At 36.5% G+C, this 16,678-nt stretch overlaps 3 protein-coding genes across 9 annotated transcripts; 1 reads left to right on the plus strand and 2 right to left on the minus strand.

The window, feature by feature from the left end:
* Positions 1–149: 149 nt before the first annotated feature.
* LOC111314372 (transcription factor PIF1-like) lies at positions 150–7,083 on the plus strand. Of its 3 annotated transcripts, XM_022915659.2 has the most exons (9): positions 150–767; positions 856–1,750; positions 3,671–3,769; positions 3,867–3,932; positions 4,051–4,116; positions 5,523–5,912; positions 6,268–6,346; positions 6,435–6,495; positions 6,689–7,030. In XM_022915659.2, exons 1-8 carry the CDS (start codon positions 679–681, stop codon positions 6,452–6,454), a joined length of 1,704 nt encoding a protein of 567 aa, XP_022771394.2. In that variant the 5' UTR covers positions 150–678; the 3' UTR covers positions 6,455–6,495; positions 6,689–7,030. The 3 variants fall into 3 exon arrangements, with proteins under 3 accessions (XP_022771394.2, XP_089609054.1, XP_089609055.1); XM_089752928.1 differs by lacking the exon at positions 6,435–6,495 and having other exon boundaries at positions 6,689–7,083; XM_089752929.1 differs by lacking the exons at positions 6,435–6,495; positions 6,689–7,030 and having other exon boundaries at positions 6,268–6,366.
* A 1,241-nt stretch (positions 7,084–8,324) lies between these two features.
* Positions 8,325–11,995, minus strand: LOC111314374 (HIT-type Zinc finger family protein). Of its 5 annotated transcripts, none has more exons than XM_022915667.2 (8): positions 11,766–11,995; positions 11,653–11,684; positions 11,171–11,212; positions 10,558–10,677; positions 9,881–9,967; positions 8,998–9,086; positions 8,839–8,889; positions 8,325–8,679 (listed from the first exon to the last, which is right to left on the minus strand). In XM_022915667.2, the coding sequence occupies exons 1-8, from the start codon at positions 11,843–11,845 to the stop codon at positions 8,656–8,658; spliced, it is 525 nt and encodes a 174-aa protein (XP_022771402.1). In that variant the 5' UTR covers positions 11,846–11,995; the 3' UTR covers positions 8,325–8,655. The 5 variants fall into 5 exon arrangements, with proteins under 5 accessions (XP_022771402.1, XP_089609057.1, XP_089609056.1 ...); XM_089752931.1 differs by having other exon boundaries at positions 9,881–9,955; positions 11,766–11,988; XM_089752930.1 differs by having other exon boundaries at positions 9,881–9,955; positions 10,558–10,701; positions 11,766–11,988.
* A 685-nt stretch (positions 11,996–12,680) lies between these two features.
* Positions 12,681–16,344, minus strand: LOC111314375 (26S proteasome regulatory subunit 4 homolog A). Its single transcript, XM_022915668.2, has 6 exons — positions 15,777–16,344; positions 14,930–15,175; positions 14,377–14,546; positions 14,090–14,306; positions 13,818–13,958; positions 12,681–12,940 (listed from the first exon to the last, which is right to left on the minus strand). Exons 1-6 carry the CDS (start codon positions 16,257–16,259, stop codon positions 12,857–12,859), a joined length of 1,341 nt encoding a protein of 446 aa, XP_022771403.1. The 5' UTR covers positions 16,260–16,344; the 3' UTR covers positions 12,681–12,856.
* Between the last annotated feature and the right edge of the window lie 334 nt (positions 16,345–16,678).

Consider the following 16,678-nt stretch of genomic DNA (forward strand, 5'->3'; position numbering starts at 1 on the left):
CTATCAGCTTTTCTTTATTAATTTATTTTAACTTTACTTGACCACCATTTTTCACATAACTAAGAAGTACTTATAGTAATAATTACTTGTACAAAAAAAGAAAAAAAATTATTATTAGTATATAAGAAAGAAAGATAGAAAGCGTTGGTATGATTGCTCTAAAAAATCCGTTTCGGCTTTTGCTTCATATTATTCGGAGAGAGAGAAACAGAGATAGCAAAGAGGGAAAGAGAGAGGACCTTATCTTAGGGGGTGCCTGCAAAAGAAATCCAGCCCAAAAATACCACACCCAACAGAAATCTTCTGAAAAAGAAAAAGAAATTCTTCTCCTACCCCCTCCTTTTTGCCTCACTGTTTATTAGCACTGCAAAGTGAGAGCAGCGTTGGAGAGCTTTGTCACTTCTTATGGATTTTGATTTCAATTGTATTTCCCTTTTTCTCTAGGGTTTTTTCGTCATCAATTTCAGCAGCAGCTGCATAAGCATCAACTGAGATAACACTCGCTTTTATGTATTTCTTTTAGACTTTCCGGAGAAGAAAAGGAAACAATTCTCTATTTTTAATAGCTTAAATCGTTCATTTAGGAGAGCTTTTTTCTTTCTTTTTTTTTTGTTTTCTTTTTTCTTTATTTGATTGTTTGTTTTATGTAGCTTAGAGTGTTAAGAAAAATAGTAGAGGATGAATCACTGCGTTCCCGATTTTGAAATGGAAGACGGTTATTCAATCCCTTCATCTTCTAGTTTAACTCGCCCTAAAAGACCTTCCATGTAAGAAGCTGCTGCTGCCTTTTTTTTTTTTTTTTAATTTGTTATTGTGAAAATTGTGAACTGATGAACTGATGAAATTACGAAACAGGCCAGAGGATGAAATCATGGAGCTGTTGTGGCAAAACGGTCAAGTTGTTCTGCAGAGTCAAAACCAAAGATCTTTGAAGAAATCTCCGCCGTTCAAATTCCACGACGCCTACCAATCAGCTTCCGGAGAGATCCGACCATCATCATCTCACCAATATCACCATCATCAACAACAACAACAGCAACCAGTTACCGATCATCTCTTCATGCAAGAAGATGAAATGGCTTCGTGGCTTCACTATCCTCTCAGCGATGCCAACTTCGACCAAGATTTCTGCACTGATCTCCTCTATCCTTCCTCCGCCGCCCCTTGCGTTACATCCACCGCCGCAACCTCGGCTCCTCCTCCTCTTGGAAGAGTTTCTCAAGTTTCTGCTTCGGCTTCCGCTGTGGCGTCAGCTTCTAGGCCCCCGATACCACCAGCAAGGAGAAATGACTTGGAGTCGACGAGGATCCAGAACTTCGTCCACTTCTCCAGGCATAAAACGGCGAGGGCCGGGCAATTTGGACCGTTGAATTCGAAGAGTGTAGTGAGGGAATCGACGGTCGTTGATTCTAGCGATACTCCGGCGATGGCTCCCGAATCGGGTGCCTCTCAGGCTGTGCCAAGCAACACCGAGGCGGCATCTGGCAGGAACAACAACAATACATGCGCCAACATGAGTACCACTGCAGTTACCAACACGCAATCAGTTGGCGTCAGCATGGGCGCCAGTAAAGACAATTTAGCCACGTGCGAGGTCACGATGATATCATCACCCGGTGGCTCCAGTGCCAGTGCCAGTGCCAGTGCCAGTGCCAGCGCCAGCGCCGAACCGGCGACTCTAAAGGCGGTTCCGGCTGAGGACCGGAAACGTAAAGGAAGAGAACATGACGAGGCCGAATGTCAGAGCGAGGTTAGTTCATTGGAATTAAAAAAATTTTTCTCGTTTGTCTCTGCTAACGTGCACTTGTGGTTGACGTCGTTTAACGTGAGCACCCCTCTCTTGTCACTGGGCGTATAATTTTAGTACTGTACAGGTGCACTGGTATCGAGTTGGGAAATGCCACGTGTACGACATAAATGGGGTGGGAGAGGAGAGTTGACACGAATTTGATGATTGGACGGGGAGGAGGTTGGCGGTGTCAAGTGGGAATGAAAAAAACTGAATTTAAAAAAAAAATCAAATTTATTGAGTTTTTGAACTCAAAACGAGTATCAATAGCATAATACCTATTTTTTTAAAATATGTTAAAAATAAAATGTGATAATATCTTAATTCAAAGTTAAAAAATTATATTATTATTATATAAAAATAAATTTATTTTTAAATATAAAAGAATGGCGTTTAAAATAAGAATATTTTTGGATTGACGGCGTGTATCACGGGACTGGTTTCCCCGTCCGCTTTATACCCCGGTTGTCACGTGTCAGTTAGCTTTTGGACATATTTCTTTATGATATTTTTATTGCTTAAAACATTCTCTAGTATTTAGCAGTTCTCATTAAGCTTAATGCTAATGTTAGCTTCTCTAATTTTAAAGTTGGGTGCATGGGACTTATGAAAGAAACAGCCTTTGGCAAACCTAGATACTAGGATGCATAAGACGTTATTTAAACACACACGTAATAGCTTTAACATTGAGTTTTGATGTTTAACTTATCTAAAATTAATCAAATCACTTATATATATTGTGGATTAAAGGTGTCTGAGTTCTGAGAATAAACAATATTAAGATAATTTGTTATTTAAAACAATATAAGAAACAGATTATTTTTAATCAAGCTTAGGCGTTTAAGCTAGTTTTTCATTAATAGAACAAAATAAGAAAAAACAAGGAGAATGATAGATTTTTAGTAAAGTTTGTCCAAAAAGAGAAAGAGAAAACGTGAAAATAAGATAGCTGAAGGAGTTCTTTTTCTCAGCTTCAATTTATATTCTCCTCCAACTCAATTACCAAAATAAGGGGTAGTTTTGTATAAATTGGTTAAGACAGAGTACTTGTAAAATGTAAGGTCATTCTGTTAACTAATAAAAATTACATTTAAGTCTAAATGATTAATCTCTTCTTGCTTTGATAACTTATTTCTAATGGTACTTGTATTGTTTCATTGGTGTCAATATCTTTTAGTTTTGATGGCACCTGATTCAGTTGCAAAGCTAGAGAATGTTATATAAAGAAATCATGTTCTTTAAGTACTCTTCACTCAGCAAACTTAGGAAGTTGATCATTTAGCATGTCAAAACACTATATGTGGATGAGGGTGTTTCTATAGCTCTAAGATGAATTTAAATATTGTGGACAATAATAGTAACTCCACTTCGAATCTTTTTATAGTCTTAAGAATGCACATCAAGTGCCTATGTCTTATTGACTATATTTATATGTTTGGGAACCAAATATATTTTAATTATAGAAGCATCAAACTATATCTCTTTTCTTCTTTTGGAAAAGTGGGTGGTTTCATATTTTTAATTGTTTAGCTCAATTACAAAAAGGTTAAAACAAAAAACTGTGTGGAAAATATAGCCTTCTAGTCTTGGTGCTATGTTATAGTTCTCCTCGCTGTTCATAATTTCCTAAGTATAAGTCAGTCAACCTTACAAGGATAGTGAAGTACACAAGTTTTAAAGTACCCTTATGATAAACTTATGAGAGTGTTTAAACCAAGCAATCACTTTGTGGAAAATAGACACTGCTACATGTATGTTGAGATTAGGATGGTACTTTATGTTTTAATGTGTTAAAAAGTAAAATCTGTGACTCTATTTATCCCCCTTCGTTCTATCAAATTTCAATCTTGCTTTGTACCGATAATTTTATTGTTGCCAAAGGATGCTGAATTTGAATTTGCTGACACAAAGAAACAAACGCATGGATCCACATCTACAAAAAGGTCTCGTGCCGCGGAGGTCCATAACCTCTCGGAAAGGGTCGGTATTATATTGACACTTTAGTACTGTTGATGAATTGGGTCTTCGTCTATGTAATTACATTCCTTTAGATGTGTAATATCTCATTCATGTGCAGAGACGCAGAGATAGGATAAATGAAAAGATGAAGGCTTTGCAACAACTTATACCTCGTTGCAACAAGGTTTGTCTTGTGTATGATTTTCCCTTATATTTGCACTTACCATTACGGATTTGTTTTTCCTGATTTGGATATTAGTCTCTCTGTCGTTATTAACATATTGCATATTCCTGAGTCTCAGTCAGACAAAGCTTCAATGCTGGATGAAGCAATTGAGTACCTGAAGTCACTTCAGTTGCAAGTTCAGGTACATCTTTTCTTATACTTTAGTTAATGACATATATGGGAGATTATATAGCTTATCCATTCTTACAACTCGATATCAAAAGTAGTTCCATGGAGTGATTTGATTGGGTTATTGTCCTTTTGAGCAATATTGTTGTGTAAAATGCCTATAATAAGTAATTTTTGTCTTTTTCCATCTAGAATAGATGTTTTTGTAACATGTGAGGATCATGACTTAATGCTACAACACTAGAAGGCCTTTAATCAACATTTTTCACCTGCCTTATTATGAATGTTTATGGAACTGTTATTGTGAATGTTTATGAAACTGTTAATGACAGGGACCTTTGCCATTGAAGTGAAAAAAAGATAATAAGATTCACAAAACACCACCAAGCTCAAGAGGCAAGATTTCTTTTGGGAACATTATTTTTACTTGATGTAGACAAATAGATGAATTTTGAATTTGGAAGCTTTTTCTTTTCTTTTTTCCCCAAGCGATAAGATGACTAAGTTAAGAACATGGATTGTGCTCCCAAAAAAAAAAAAAAAGAACATTTGGATTGTCAAATAGAAACACCAAAGAACAAATTATAACTTTAAATTAATCAGTAACTCTTCAATTTATTTTGGTATATTTGAAGAAAACTTTGTTCAATTGAATACATTATGATTGACTTACTGCAGCAAAAGCCACTAGTATTTGCAAATTGTTATGTTCGGACATCCTGGAGAATCTAATCATTGCCTAACAACCAAAATATCCATTAAGCCAAAATTAATTCCAGCTCACTCTTCCACCCTCTCTTAGTTTTACATGCTAAATGAGTGAATTTTGCTAAATGTTCTGTCTAGATTGGTTGAAATTTCAGAATTCTATACTTTAGAATAATGCAGTCTCCTCTGAGAACCAAGGAAGAGGAGTTGAGCATCTCTTTCTGTATAAGCTCCAGTGTTCTTATGCTGGAGATGGCACAACCCTTTAGACAACTTTTTCCTCCAGCCTTTACTTCCTGAGTTTTACATGCTGGCATTTTTATTGTTGCGGCGTTTTCTATACAGCTATATCATGGAGTGTCCGTTGATGTTCTTATATGCCTAATAACTCAAACAAGTTGAGAGAATAAAATACAGTCACTGAAAGTTAAATTGGAGTGACATGAGCTTCTGGATTTATGACATTCATTTTACCAATCAATAATGTGCATATTTTCACATTCTAATATATAGAACTTTATTCCTACTTCTACTCAGCTCTTGTAACATGCTTGTAGATGTAAATAATTTCTTTCACTCCACATGCTATGCAGTAAGCTGGGATATGATTGTTATGTTCCATTCACATTTCATTTAATGAGCATTGTTTTATATCTTAGAGTACGAGCTTGTGCATTATTTCTGACAAAATTAGATTTTAACTTTCTGCAGATTATGTCCATGGGTTGTGGCATGGTTCCAATGATGTTTCCCGGTGTTCAGCAGTACATGCCTACAATGGGAATGGGAATTGGGATGGGCATGGGCATGGATATGGGAATAAGTCGGCCAATGATGCCATTTCCCAATGTTTTAGCCGGCTCAGCATTACCAACACCAGCTGGTGCAGCTCATTTGGGTCCAAGGTTTCCTATGCCAGCCTTTCATATGCCACCACCGGTTCCTGCTCCTGATCCATCAAGAATCCAACCAAACAATCAATCAGATGCCATGCTAAACCCGCTTGGCACGCAAAACCCAAACCAGCCACAGGTCCCAAATTTTGCTGATCCTTATCAGCACTATATTGGTCTTCACCAGATGCAATTACCCCCTCCACAGGTAATGTTTAGCATGTCATCTAGCCTCCAAATTAGGGCATTCATATCTATTATATTATTTTCTCTCGAACCTTTTGTCTTAGTGATTCATCAATTGCATTATAACTTCCTCTGAAAACATGGAAAATACCCGTAAGTTATTCACAGCTTTTTTCAGCTATTGTCTAGGCTTGAGGTTGTTCACTCTTTGACAATATCTTAAAAGAAGGTTGGCTTGGAAACTTACAAATTTAATTTCTAATCTTATCCTTTTTATTTTCCTAAAGAAAAATTTTCCTCATATGTCTGATAACACCAGCTCAATCACATACTTTATACTAGTATGAAATATTGATTACGAATTTCACCTTTTACAGAGTCAAGCAATGGCCCAGCCAAGTTCCCGTAAACCAAGTACCAGTAGGGGAGCTGAGAATCTTGAAAATCACCCATCAGGTGGGTCCATTATTTTCTAGTTTCGCATTATTAATATATGGTTGTTGACAACATGCCATGACCTCCTCTAATATACCCTTATGATTAGGATATGCAAGGCATTTGTAGATTAAGCATCTGACGCTAAAAGAACCTGGCTTTCAGACCAAGTATTCTCTGCTTCCACTCTGACATGCTTTTTACCTATTAGATAGAACTCAACATGTACATTGAAATCAAGTTAAAATGATGAGCCATGTCAGTTCCAATGAGGAGTGAGACATATTTATTAGCACTTAAATGAACACTTACTGTCTTATCATGGATGATTTCTAATTAACTTTTTTGGATGATATCTTGAAGGTGACACGAAACGAAAGCGCTAAAATCTTGGCTGGCTAAAATTTACAAGTCAAGGCCAGCTACAATCGGACTGCTAGCAGATTCTGTTATTGAATTCTGGTCGAGCGTTGCTTGTGTATTCCTTCAGAATCCATAACATAAAACGTTAAAGACAAGTCCTCTCGTGTATTACAGGTTGAAAATTCTTCGTGGATTACTCCGGAAAGGTTCTTGCCTTTCTAAAGTTTTGTAGTGTAAGAGAAACATCCTGTCTGGGACTTTTTTCAGTTAGCTCATTTGTTATTGCACAGCTAACATGTAATTATTACACCACCATAGAAATATTGCTCACCTTTGTATGCCCTTTCCATTTTCCCCTTATTTCGTTATATAGTTTGTTTTCAATTTGTGCAGAATCTGAAAGAGGCTTAGACAGCAGAATCTAGCAAAAAATGAAAAAAACCATCTTTGGCTTGGTGGGGAATGTTGGTTGGTTGGATGACTCTGGTTTGCGGACAACTCCCATCTCCTTTCTTCCAAGTTGTTTCTGATTCTCGTAATCGCCATAGCCTTTATTATCATTAAGAAGAGGCCTAAACCCAGCTAGCAAAATTGAGGAAATTGTTATCCATATGTCACCACTGAAAAAGGTTCAAAAAAAAAAATTATCTTCGTCGATGAACTGTTCATAGAATTGTGGTCCATTGCGTATATATTTTTAGGTTCAGCAGGTACAGGTTCAAGAGAACGCATTTTATATACGACAAAGCAATATCAAGCAGAGCTTTGAAGAGAATTTTTCCTTTTAGGTTTCAACTTGTAGACTGGCTTCAAGCTCGTAACTGCACCCCCATCACTAGCTATATATATATTCTGAATCTTAGAAAGGTGCAAAGGAGGGAAGAGTCGCTGTTCCCTTTAAAATTTTTCAGCTCATATTGAACTTTTGCCTCAATTCTCTGAACCTCAAAAAGGTGCTATGAGAAATGGTCGCCGTCACCTTTTTATCTTTTCAGTGCATATCGAGCTTTGGATCAATGTTCTCCAATCAAAAAGGCACGCCCACCTACCATCTCCTCCAACAAAGAAAGGCGGACATCATAGGTATGAGCAGGACCCTTCATCAATATATGCTGAAAATAATGTAGGTGGGCATACATATAGACGACTGGGGGAACAGAATAAATTGGGACATAAATATGCTGTAGGCTAACCGACAACCATATTCAAAATACAGTACGGGTGACTGAAACTGAAGGGCAGGCATTGTGTGAGCAATCTGAACGTATCAGATAGCAGATAATGAAGCGATAAAAGAACTCTCAGAATTTGGCACTTCGACCAACATTCGGCCAAAAAGTAAGAGAACGACCTCTCATTAGTCATACAGAGAACAAAAAAGGGGTCTACGTTCAGTTCATCTAATAGATGAGATGATAGACCCTCCTTTTTTTTTTGTATTCTCATTATGACAATGATATGCAGCCTCCTCGAAGAACTTAAAAGCTTGACTTTTCACACCATAAGCGACCATAGTACATTTTCTATTGTCAATCATCCCCTAAACTCTTCTTTCAAATAATGTAGTATTACTATTCATATAAAAACAAAGAAAATTTGGCAGCAGGGTAGAAGAGATAAGTAATGGATGGGGACCTACTGTAACAAAGAGAGGCCAGGGCAGGCATTTTCATCGAGATATAAACTCACACCACATGCACAACAAAAGAAAAATGTGTTTGCAAAACTCCTGGGAGAGGATATGTTTAAGGACTTAGCCAATTACTACATTTAATGAGCCTTCGTTCTGAACTTAAAGAAACATCAACCCCTGACCAGGCTCGAGATGGCAGGATGATTTCTCCTCTAAAGTCACAGCAAAACTTGTACACAACTCTATTGACATCTCCGCAAAGAACTTCTGAGGCCTCCTAAAATACAAGCCTTCCGGTACAAACAAATTTTTTTCTTGTTATAACAATAAGTGGTCATGGGTTGATTGCAGATAAAATCTGATAACAGAGAAAACAATAGCATTTAGCTTTGGATATTACCAAGTTCTGATCTGCAGCAGCTATCTGGTATTTCATGTGGAAACCCAACAGGCGAACAAGAACAGATGAATATTGTTAAGAACTAAAGACTTGCTCTAATTGAAGATAATAAAATACCTTATCACTGAAAATGCGGAAAACATCCACTCCCATAGCTTTGTCAAGTTCCTAACAAAAGGTAAAAACAGATTTAGCAGGCAGATGGACAACATTAACAAACACGATAAAATTAAAAGTCTCAGGTCTCAGTTTTCAAGTAGGAATAACAGCACTGACATTCATTGCATCTGGGGAGCTATCAATATCAGAGATGAGTTTTTGAAGATGTTCATCCTTCAAGGCTTCACGGACTTCACTGGAAGAAGCTGCATGAGAGAACATGGTAGATTTAAACTGTTGTGTGACGGTATTTAACCTGTTTTGGTATCAAGACAATTTTCTCTACATTGGGAAAACATTTTATCATACCAACTATCTATCTTAAATTGGATGTCATTTAACCTTCTACCATACATCTCAATCTAGGGACAATGAGAAACCCTGAGAATGATTTAGCTGATATGACAAAAAGGCGTTGGTGCCAGATGTAAAAACTTCATGCAAATCACATTTATTAGAAAATTTGGGATAAGTGCAAAAAGAAAAGCATACCAAATCTAGCTAAATGCAATGCAATCAACCTACAATAAAATGCAAAAAATTCTAGCACAAGTCCACCACAATGCCTTTTGCATCTCCTTTTAACATATTATAACCATTGAATCATCTATACTCACCAACAATATTTTGAACACCAAGTCCTGGAATGATAGTGCTATGAGCCTTCAGTATTTCTCCCATGACTATGTTGAATTCTCATTGAATGCTAAATTTCTACAGGCGTTTTCAATTTATTCTGCCATTTTCGTGTTCCTATATTACTGAGTTTCTTACAAATCTAATGATGAAGCCTCCCATCATCTATTTTGCATTTTATTGCACTTGGAGATCTCTATTGTGTCGGCAAATATCAACAAGATGCTAGCTTAAATTATAATTAGGAGTGGCAAAATTTTTTTTCAAACATTTGCCCAAATAACATGCTGCCCACCACTGTAAGGAACTTTTACTAAAGATACTTGAGCTAGGCTCAGATTTAAAAAAAAAAAAAAAATCATACCAATAGCCTGCATTTGCAACATTTGTAGCACCTCACTTGGGTCATCAACTTCTAGTTTCCTTTCCACCTGAAATCCTGGAGTAGCAGCTAAAAGAAATGAAACAAGCAACATTTGAGTTTTGAAAGTTTCCAGGAAAAGGAAAGGGACATTTGATTAAGTTGCTGATATTAACACACCAAGAAGATAAAAAGAAAATAATTTGCATGCATGAGGATGATATTTCATGAAACTGAGTTCTTTGAGTTATGATGATCACCAAAACTCATGTTAAAGTTAGACACTGTCACATGTCAAGTGAGCAAACGGTATAACATGTTTCCTTTGCCCAGGCTGAGAAACCATAAAGGTACTTCCCAGTCTACATATAAGAAAAAGCATTTGCTTTTAATAGCAATGGTGGTTTTCATTGATGAAAAGTGTTTATGAAGGCTCTTAAACGATGTTACTAGAAATTGTAGTTCATAATAAGCACATGTGAAAAGGAAATATGAATAAGACTCAAATGTTGAAGCAGACTACTTATTAGGTGAATGATTCATTAAAAGTCAGTTTTCTTATCAATTGAAAGACTGCAAATAAGCATATATCCAAGGATAAACATCAAACACATGTTTGAATTTTTATACCAATGAATAATAACATTGAAAAACATGCTGTTGAGGAACACAGTTCTTACTGGATCTTTCTTCAGATGATTCTGGCTTGACACTTGGGGTCTCTGCATCATTAGTGGACTCTGGCTGGACGCTAGTTGTTACTGCATCATTAGTGGACCCTGACTTCACACAAGGGTTTCCTGCATCATCCACAAACTTTAATTCTGGAACCACAGAGAGAAGGCCAGCTTCAGCTAGAAACTATCGATTATTTTTTTAATGTTGGCTTCCGGAAGTAAACCCTTTAGCCATGTTATTTACCGGTTAAACCAAGCTTGACGGGACATACATATCACTTATATTGGCGACTGGTTTACAATTACATGCAGCTCAAAATGGATTATTTAACAGACAAGAAGAGAAGTGTTGATATTCTTGATATTAATAAAGCAAAAGCAGCATTCTAAATTTACCACTTCATCAGAGTTTGCACTTTATAGCATCATCTACACAAGAAAAGCACCCCCAAGGCCACAACCTTAGTATGAAATATATGAAATAATATTATTATCTCTCAACATTTAACAATACCTCAAAAGAAATTTTTAGAACATAAAATGCATGAAAAACACAAGCATCATTGATTAAAGCATGGAGTTGAGAAACATCCGATTGGAAGAAAGAAGCCCTCACCAGATTTTTCCTTTGTGGGTTGTGGCTTCACGCAGGGAGTTTCTGCATCATTCATTAAGGCACATTAGTTTCCATTTCTAGTATCACAACGACAATGCCAACTTATGACTTCAGCTACATAAGTGCAAGTAGGGTAAAAGGAAGATAAACCCAAATATCCCTTTTAATCTTTGCCTACAAAACTTAGATTGTAGGCAAATTTTGTCGGTTGGTGGAAACTAAGCTTGAGACCATACAACATTGGTTCAGTTGTTCCTAATATTGATAAAGCAAAAGTAGAATGGATGCTAAGCTCATCTCCTTATTAGAATACAAGTTGATGAGAAAGCATTAGGCCAAGAAAATTCCCATGATAAAAAGCAAAAAGATTAATCAAAAGTCGAATATTTAATCAACATACATGAAGAAATAAAAGAGTTAATGAAATCGAATATTGAAAAGGGAAAAAAAAAGAAAGAAAGAGAAATTGTTGGGTGTCATACCTTTGTGCCTCTTAAAACAAGCCAGAGAACAACTGGGATGGAAAGAAAATAAAATGAAAATATACCCAAAACAAAAACAGTCAGAAAAATAAAAAGAAGGGAGCAGAACTTACTAAGGAACAAGACAAGAGGGGCACTTGTACTTGGATTGAGATTGGTTGCAAACTTGACACTGCCGCGAAGGACCTCCCATTTTTTCTTCTTCCACAAATAACAAAGCAAAAGACCCAACTTAATATAATGATTGACTATTTTGTTAAAAGCTTAACCCAAAAAGACCAAAACAGTTATTGATCGGAGGAGGAAGAAAGGTATGCGTAGCTAAGACGGTGCCTCGACTCCCAGTTCTGTCTTCTCCTCTCTTCAAATTTCAAGGCTTTTTTTTTACCTTCTCGGTATTAGATAACTGGTTGTCGACTGACCCCAGTCGAGTCGGAGGCTCTAACTGTTGAAAAATGAAAACTTTAATTTTCTTTTCTATCTGGAAAAAAAAAAATCAAGAGATTTTATGTTTTCTCAAGCTACAATAAAAATAATAAAAAAAACAGCAGAGGAATTTTATTAAATTATTTTGTAAATTGACTTGCGGGTAATAATTTATCTTAAACAATCTCTGGAATATTCAGCCTTGAAAAAAAAAAAAAAAGAACCATATTCATATTTCCAACATTAAAGAGTGAAATCACATAGGTGAGATGACTATACTCATTTAGCCACCTTTTACCTTGGTGACTGTAAATTAAAAAGAAACATTTTTTTTTCTTCACTTCTTTTTTTGGATATTTGTCAAGGAGGAGAAACATTTTTCATAAAAATAAATATTCCTTTTTGTATGTCGAGAGATTTGAATCTTTGTCTGCTTGTCATTTTCAATCCAACTCAATTGTAGAAGTGATATTCATACTGCTGTATATATGTTTTTTATTCAATGTTGATGATGAAACCAAAACCAAGAGAAATGTATCAACCGTCAAAGGCTTCAAGCAAAGAGTGATATCGTATGTGGTTTAAATCAACTAGACAGGAAATCATTCAAGTGTTCTTGTAAATGCCTTAAAAACCGATTAACATCTTTTATGGTCAAATTGTTCCTAAACTGTATGTGTTTGCCAGGAAAATAGAAAATATTTTGGGTAAAACAACTTGAATCCAGGATTACAACAGAACATGGATTTCTTCGAAACATACGTAAAACCAAGTTTTTCTACATGTAAAGCCCTTCTGGAACCCCTTCTTTCTTTTTAAACATCACCTTTTCCTTGGCCTTCTTAAAGTCTGCATGCGTCACCTGAAATATGGGATTATTTACAATCAGACCCTTGGATCAAGAAATTACTCAATATACCTAGATTCAGGTAAAACTTCAATGAAAAACTTGAATCATGAACCGCATGCTATTGAGTCATAACACCAATTACAAGTACCAATGACAAGTTTATTTCTACAGAACACAAAGAGGATATATCAGAGTTTCCTTTACTGCTTTTGCAAATTATGGCACCATCAAGTCTCTAACACAGCCAAAAATTGGCAGTAGTAGGCACTGTATTAGCCCAAACTATAGGTAGGTTATCAAGAAAATAACCCAAAAATTGAAGAAAACGAAGCATTCTACTTGCAGATTGAAGGTAGCTCAGTGCGGTCTCTTGAAGATCTTTATATCTTGTAAAAGGAAACATTTTGACGCTACAGATTTCAGTTTATTCATTTAAATTATAACCATGAATAAAATGCTAAAAAAGTTCTTTCCTACACCAAAGGAGGTACATCTTTCAGCATCTACTCCCTAGGAACATGGGGTGATAGAATATATTGGTAATAGATCCTTTCTTCCCACTAACAATGAAAATTTAGCAAATTTCTCTGCATCCTATGAAAAATTAAAATCAAAAGTAGAATTATATGCATGTATCTCTGGCAATTTGCCAAGCATTTGCAATGCTAAGGGCTATCAATCTCCTTTTGATTCTAATACCTACAGATCCAGAATGTCATCTTGTGGTATTGAATTTACATGTTGGTAAATTTTTCAATTTGGTTTCAATTCTATTACCTATAGATCCAGAGTGTAATCTTGTAGAATTAAACTTATATGTTAGAAAATTGACCTATATAATAAAAGAGAAGTGCAGACTTTTCTTATTAGGAACTTATATCAGTCTCACCTTCATGCGTCGCTCCCTTAAAGCAAGCAAACCAGCCTCGGTACATATTGCCTTTATATCAGCTCCAGAGAACTCATCTTTTGTCATCACAAATTCTTCCAAGTTTACATCATCAGCCAATGTCATCCTTGATGTATGTATCTGTAGCCCAAAGATTTGAAAGTGGCTTAGTATAATGAAGCAAGCTTTAAAGACCCAAACTCTATAAGTAAATGAGAAGATTGAAACATATTTGATATAGAGTTTCAACACATCATGAGACAATCACATACCTGGAAAATACGCCGCCTTGTTTTGATGTCAGGTAGGGGAAATTCAATCTTCCTATCAATTCGACCAGGACGAAGCAAAGCTGGATCAAGACTTTCAATTCGATTTGTTGCAAGAATCACTTTGACATCTCCTCTTGAATCGAAGCCATCTAATTGGTTCAGCAACTCCAACATGGTCCTCTGAATTTCACGTTCACCACCAGAATGGGCATCATACCTGTACGACAGATTAATGAGAAAAATTCCACATGTATTTCCATCAAGGCATAATTGTTTCACTAACTTACCTCTTAGTACCAACTGCATCAATTTCATCAATGAAGACAATTGAGGGGGAAAGATCATCAGCAACTCTGAAGAGTTCCCTAACTAACTTGGGACCATCTCCCAAGTACTTCTGAATTAATTCACTGCCAACAACACGTAAGAAAGTTGCTGATGTAGAATTAGCCACAGCCTGAAAGAACATAAATGACATAACACTGTCAGATCTATTTTTATACAGCAAAAAAACAAGAGAAGCTAACCGTATGATAATAGCGTAAACAAGTAGCTATGACCAAGATAAATAATTAACAATTGCATATTACATGCAAAATCATATATTTCAAGTTCACATGTGTCTATGCTGTCCCTCTACTCTGATTTTTGGAAGCTTATCATGCCTGACACCTTGCACTTACGTCTAGACTCTAGACATGACATCTTTTGTCCCCTAATCAGAAAAGAGATTAACCTGATACAAAGGGGTAGGGAAAGCACAGAGATTAAAGCATTAATTACTATAGACAGATATGAATCGAAAGAAAAAATGTCTGGCTGGAATATAAGAACATATGCCTTTGCAAGCAAGGTCTTGCCAGTCCCAGGCTCTCCATACAAGATAACTCCTTTTGGAGGCTTGATACCAATGTCCTCGTATAGTTCAGGGTGAGTCAGAGGGAGCTCAACTGCCTCTTTAATCTCCTGTATCTGAGCATCCAAACCTCCTATATCAGCGTAAGATTCCAATGGAGCCTTTTCAACCTTCATCACTGATACCATGGGATCAACTTCATCTTGCAGAAGTCCAACAACAGAAAGAACCTGAAAACATACAACAACCAAGCATGAATTTCTTTCCAAGAACAAAGAAATTGCTTGAGATGGAAGTCAATATCTTAAAGATGCTTACAACCCAAAGAAAGAATGGATGCAGAACCCTCAAACGGAAGAAGTTTTATACTATTATTTTGGATTAACAAGGGTGTGATGCGACCCAAAAAAATTTCACCAACTATGACAGCTAACTTGATGAGCCAAATACCTCATTCTTGAGTTTGTTTATTTTCTTATCAAGCCTCACTCATATTTATTTGAGAAAACCTCAAGAATGGTTTGAACGCATTTACGAATTCAAGCTTTGATCAAAAGTTCATTTTTTAAAGCTCATCAACTTAAGCTGAAGTAAGAATTCATGATTAAAACCCTGCTAAATTGCAGCAGTTCTATCAGCTTGCAACTGCAGACACAAAATCTCATAATTACCCCAGCATTGATAAATTGAAATTTAAAAATTCATCACAATGGTTCAGTATCCTTCCAGCAAAAATAATACTTAAATAATTTTCCCTTTAAATTCTCTAATAAGAAAAACTTAAACCTAAAAAAAAAAAAAAAAACCTAAAAAGCTTAAGACTTTAATTACCTTATTGTGCATCAAAATAGCACATCCAGGCTCCAACTGATCCTTATCCACAAACGATAAAATCCCAACATAATACTCCGGCCCAACTGACGACGAAACAATCGCATGATTCTCATCGATCAACTCCTCCAAATTACCCACACTCATTGGCGACCCTCTCAAATCATCGACTTTAGATCGATCTTCCTCGGCTTTCTCTTCCTGCGGCTTGAGCCTTTCCTGGTTAGCGACGAACTCTTCTTCCATCAGTAAATAGTCCTTGATCCGCTCCAGCTTTAACAGCCGGAGCTTACACTTAGTCAGCGGCGTAACAGTCGGAAGCCGAGCCGCTGCTTCGGGTCCTTTCTGTTTTCGTTGCTTGCGACCCACTCTGGCTGGGGGTGCCGCTGGCTCAAATTTTTTCTCCTTCTTGTCAGAGCCATCCGGTTTCCGGTCCCCAGGGAGACCTTGCCGATTCAGACCGCCGGGTGTTCCCTGACCCATGGTTTAGGGTTCGCTTTGGGTCTCCGATATTGAGCTGATGTTTCGTAGATGATTTTTGGGGGACCTCAAAAAAAGTTGGTGCTTTGGGATCAAGTTACCTCGTCGGTCTTTTATCTGGGAGAGAGACCATAATTTCCTTCTTTTTTTTTTTTCCTCCTGTAGTGTTGCAAATGGAAAAATGGGCTTTGAATCTATTGGATTATTGGCCCAGTCTGGTTACAATTGGGCCTTTCTTTTGGACTTTTTTGGGCTAAATTCGATATATAAGAAATTGAACAATTTAATCAAAGAGTGAAATTCAATATTAATTAACTGCCGAAAAAAACCTTGAAGCTTCATGTTCTTACAATCAATTCATCATCCTTTGACATCGATAGAAATAAAATTTACAAGATGCCAACAAGATCATAATTTTATAA

The sequence above is a fragment of the Durio zibethinus genome, chromosome 23, assembly GCF_047325235.1.
Source record: "Durio zibethinus cultivar Kanyao isolate XHJ-2024 chromosome 23, ASM4732523v1, whole genome shotgun sequence".
NCBI classification, from domain to species: Eukaryota; Viridiplantae; Streptophyta; class Magnoliopsida; order Malvales; family Malvaceae; genus Durio; species Durio zibethinus.